This window comes from Aplysia californica, unplaced genomic scaffold, assembly GCF_000002075.1.
Source record: "Aplysia californica isolate F4 #8 unplaced genomic scaffold, AplCal3.0 scaffold00364, whole genome shotgun sequence".
NCBI lineage: Eukaryota > Metazoa > Mollusca > Gastropoda > Aplysiida > Aplysiidae > Aplysia > Aplysia californica.
Genome location: NW_004797634.1, coordinates 392,602 through 397,543, shown reverse-complemented (window position 1 = coordinate 397,543; position 4,942 = coordinate 392,602). Strand labels below are relative to the sequence as shown.

Below are 4,942 nucleotides of genomic sequence, written 5' to 3'. Positions count from 1 at the left end.
GGGGGGGGGGGGTGTGGGAGGCTGGTGTGCTCTTGTAATCTGATACTCTCAATGATGAGGGCTGGGTTTGTTTTCCATCATGCATGCAGGGTGATTTGAAATCAAGACAACTGTGAGGAAAAATTTGATCAGGCTTTTCAAGACAAGCTGTTTCGACCCGTTGATGTGGATGTTCAAGAAAAATGTGCTGCCGGTACAAAGAAAATATAGCAGTTCAGTCGCGGAAATGGCATATTGTTCAAGCTGTCTGTGAATTCAAGTGTTGCATCATGTTCAAATTATCTGTGCTCAACTGTGCTGTTTTGAAACAATTCTTTCTTTCATTTCAGTGGTGGTCACTTCCGTTGTCCTGGTCTGCTGCCCAATCGAAGTCTTGCTGGATGTGTATGGCTGCATCATTGGTCTCGGATGCCTCATTTTGTCTCACAAATGCAACAGAAAACTTTTACTGGGAATGGAGGACTTAGCAGAAGATGATGTCGTTTTGGATTCCCCCAAGTCTTTTCTATTGAGCTTGCCCATTCATCATATGCCATATATTTCTATTTTCGTAAATTTGTTGATTCAGGCTCTAATAGTCATAGCATTTGATCGCGTGTGTGTTGCTAGTGCTTTGAAATGGAACAGGAGATTGAGCAAATTCTCCAGGTATCCGGTGGACATTATTCTGTTTTTGTCCTTTACGTCTCCAATACTGGGACGTTCTTTGCTGATTGGAGATTTCGTGATTTGGAGGATCTTCCTCGGCCTTGCGCTGTTCCTTCCTAGTTTTATTTTAACTGCCCACTCAATATTTGTAATGGTAACAGTGATGAAGATAGTCCTGCCTGCTGTTAGGTACATAAAGATTCACATTCGAGAAATAGGATTTGATGGGGTTATTCTGCGTGTCATGGAGAAAGCAAACTTATCCTGGTTGTTGCGGGTATTTTTCTTCTCTCGGTTGAGCTATCAGCTTTTGACATCAAAAACAATATCAGAGTCTTCTAGCATATGGAGAATGGACTCCAGTGAATTTTGGTACTTTCTAAAGTTATTAGTTTCTGAAGTTCTCTTTGACCTATGTGGGACTATTCTGTCTATCATGAGCATGGCCAGCATGATAAGTATTGTGAGCGGGTTTTGTCTGAGCATCGTCTATCGCATAATTGGAGCCCATGATGAAGAAGAAAGCATGCAGCCGGCTGTGTCGGGATTTCTGTTTGTTTTGCTGGCAATGCAGACTGGCATCACAAGCATTTCTTCTGAGACCAGACTTCAGCTCCTGCTTCAAAACTGTATTCTTCTCCTGGTCGCAAATCAACATTTTGTGCAGGGTGTTACGGCAGACTTGATTTTGAAAGCAAGCACTGATGACGTGTCCTTCAAAAAGCATGTACGCCCGATGCTGCCTTACCTCGTGTTTTTCTCGTTCCCTTTCATCGTTGTTACCCGGTTGTGGCAGTACCCATTCCGACTGTCGTGGCTGCTAGCTATATCAGCATTTACCATCGAGCTTGTGGTCAAGTCTCTGACCACGCAAGTGATTTACTGCATCAACATGGTTCATTCTCACACCAACTACTTTCACGACAACATTGACGATCTGCTCTTCTATGTCAAAGCCGGCAGTGGATGTTTGGACTTTGTCTGTGGCATATTTCTCTTTGTCAACGGTGCCTACATTTTCTTCTTTGAGTCCGGTGGCCTGATCCGACTGACGATGATGATCATTCACTTCTACTGGAACATATACCAGACGGCCCTCCGCGGACTCAAGACCTTCCAGCTGCGCATGTCTGCGTGGGACAAAGTGAACAAGCTTCAGCTGGCCAGCCAGGAGCAGCTGGATGAGAACGCGGACATCTGCTCCATATGTTACCAAGAAATGACGGAGGCTGTGGTCATCAAGTGCTCGCACGTGTTTCACAGAGCTTGTCTCAAGAAGTGGCTCACCATCCAAGAGCGCTGTCCGCTGTGCCACACGGACCTGGGAGAGGGGCCGTCCGCCAGTGCCAACAACAATGATAATGAAGTGGAAGACAGATGATGATGGCATGACCAGTGGTAATTATTTAGTTGATATTCTTGATTTCTGGTTGAAACAGAATTCTACTGCTTTTTTAAACAAATTTGAATGTGATGTTATTGTTTTTGTAAATAGGTTTGTCATGGTTAGACCCTCTATGGACAATATTTGAAGTAACCATTTTTTATCTGGGCATTCTCTTTTCCGTTGTGCTGGCTGATGTTTGTGGCTGGGACAGTGGTAGTAGTTCTCTTGTTGTACGGACTTTGTCAGGCAAGTGAGCGCTTACGTGAAGGAAACACATCAGCCACAGAGGCGCTGCCGTAACTCTTTCACTACCAGGGGGTTTTCTTCACAGTGACCGGGCCCTCTCTGTGACCTACTTTCTGATTCGGCGTACCGTCAGACAAATTAAAGATTTTCAAGTTCAATTTTCCACATGAGCCACTTGTATTATATACGGAAAATAAAGGGGAAGTAATGACCTGTCTCAGCATGCTGCTCAGAACGATCATTCTTCTGCCGGAGATTTCAGATTTGATTATGACAAAAGTAGGTGTGGTTTTGAAGCCGGAAGTGGAGAGCCATGAAACACAGCTGGCGGGAGTGAAAGAGTTTAAGCAGACCTGCCAAGTACTTCCATAAACTCTGAGCTCTGCGATTTGGTTTTTTTTACATGTTGAAGAACCCAGATTAGATTGTTGTTCTTTATAAAACCCAATTTTTTCCTTGAATTCTGTTTCCATCAGCCTTTTGTGCAACTTATCTTATGTAACTTGAAAATACACAATTTAATTCCTCTGGTTGGCAAAATTTGTGCGACGTATTCGTGAATGACATGAAAACACACATTTTTATTTGCGTGCATTTGCTGTACACGTTTTTTTGCCATTCTCAGTTTTTTAATGAAATGTTCATCTACTAAGATTCTGCGGGCTCTGATTTCGTTTCCCAAACTACAGTTTTTTGGGGAGGATTTTGAGGAAAACTTATTTTTATTATTGGTCGTGGAGAGATTAGATTGACAGGTCTGCTTAAGTAGGCCTCCATTGTGTTCCTGAGAGGGCCCCATTGGCTCAAAAGCTGTTGGGGGTGGATGGTGGGGGATTGGAGGGGGGGAGTTGACAATTCCCTCACAATGGGGAGCCTGTTTTGAGTGATGTACTCATAAATTTTGTGCAGTTTTCTCTTCCCGTGAGTCAGTAGAGTGTAGGAGAATCACAGAGGCCAGTGCCGTAATTGTGTGAGGCAGCCTGGTGAAACCAGGCGCTTGTCAAAATAACAAAATCGCAGAAACGCATTTTTCCGCCAGTTTGGAGATTTTTATCGAATTTTTGTTTTTTGTCTCTTTAGGTCCACATATATATATAAAAACACATTTCAGTGTGAATTTTCCTGAAAGACAATGGTTAAAGGCACAAAATGTGTCATTTTCCAGTTTTCAGTGACTTTAGCTTTTGGAGTTACCAAACTTTGGCGGCCATTTTCTCGTTAATTTCACCACTGAAACCAGGCGACCTCACTTCCTTCAATCGCAAATATCTTGAATTCTAATACAGATAATTAATGGATATTTATTTCATTGAAAGCAAGACAAATAAATCAGCTTTCAGATGATACCAATAACTCCACTTGCCCAAAAATTGACGAGCACCTGATTCCACCGCGTCGTGACACATAATATATATTATTATATATTATAACCTGTCTCGACCTCAAAGCTCAAGCCCTGGCACATGTTGCTGCTGATGCGGCAAACCGCCAGTGAAAATGGAGGTGACCCACCACTGTGGGTGTGTAACACTAACACATAAATGGTGATCTACTCGTTGCTGTCGCTGAACCTTTCTGTACATACACCAAGAGAGAAAGTGATTTGGAATTACTCTTTTTTTTAAATATGTGAAGCATTGTGGTGAAATCAGGCGCTCGTCACAATAAATGAAAGCAAAGAGATCAGCATTTTTTTTACAGATGGGCAATTTTTTTCTAAATTCTTTTGGGGGGGGGGGCTCTACAGCTTTTATGTACATTTCAAAACAATTTTTTGTGTGATTTTACTGGAAAACATTGATGAAAGGCCCAAAAAATGTAGATTTTCAGTTTCCAAGGACTCTGAGGCTATGGAAGTTACCAAACTTTGGTGGCCATTTGCTCGCTATTTTTACTTCTGAAACCAGGTAACCCTGACCTCCTTCAATCTCAAATATTTCGACTTCTATTCAACATAGATGGATATTTTTTCACCAAAAGGAAGGCAAATGAACAGACTTTCAGATGATAGCAATAACCCCATTTGCCCAAAAACTGAGGAGCGCCTGATTGCACCACGTCGTGACCTATATTATGACGAAGACATTCGGCAAGTGTGTGTGATATTCCTAGAAGAGGACTGGAGTTACTGCTAACTCCTGATGAAGCATGATGATTTGACATTTCTTTATTGTTGTCTTTCCTCATTTATTTATGAATTAACCAGAAACCCTGTGCTGATTACATTTTGAATGTCAATTGGCTATGAGGTGTAGAAAGAGTGAGTGGCGTGGGAGAAGCTGGAAAAAATTAAAATATAAATCGTTGGCAAGTTGTTCAGCTCTTCTGAGCGCAGAAAGCAACACTTTTCTTTAGAGAGAGAAAACTGTTAAGAGTCTTCCTGAACTATCATGCGTCTTTTCCTGCTTCATTCTTTCAACATTTTTAGAATGAAGAATATTGCTTGAACCCCCCGGGGCAGTGCCACTGACTGTAGAGTCTTTAGGCCATTCCCAAAGGGGGGAATATTTCTCGTTCAAGCATAGTAGAATTGTAAATGGGCTGATTCATCATATCACGCTCACAACTGTGCCTAGTCTGCAACAGGAAACTGCTGCTTTTTCTTTCCTAATCCTTACTATATTGTCATTTTTCCTCTACTTCTTTTGTATGTTTGTCACT

General features: G+C 42.0%; 1 protein-coding gene across 1 annotated transcript in view; it reads left to right on the top strand.

The window, feature by feature from the left end:
* The window catches only part of LOC101861749 (E3 ubiquitin-protein ligase RNF139), a 4,295-nt gene extending 1,553 nt beyond the window's left edge, over positions 1-2,742 (top strand). The window contains exon 2 of the mRNA XM_005103234.3: positions 330-2,742. Within this exon, the coding sequence (XP_005103291.1) occupies positions 330-2,029 (1,700 nt within the window). The 3' untranslated portion in view covers positions 2,030-2,742. The remainder of the gene's footprint in view (positions 1-329) is intronic.
* Positions 2,743-4,942: the final 2,200 nt, after the last annotated feature.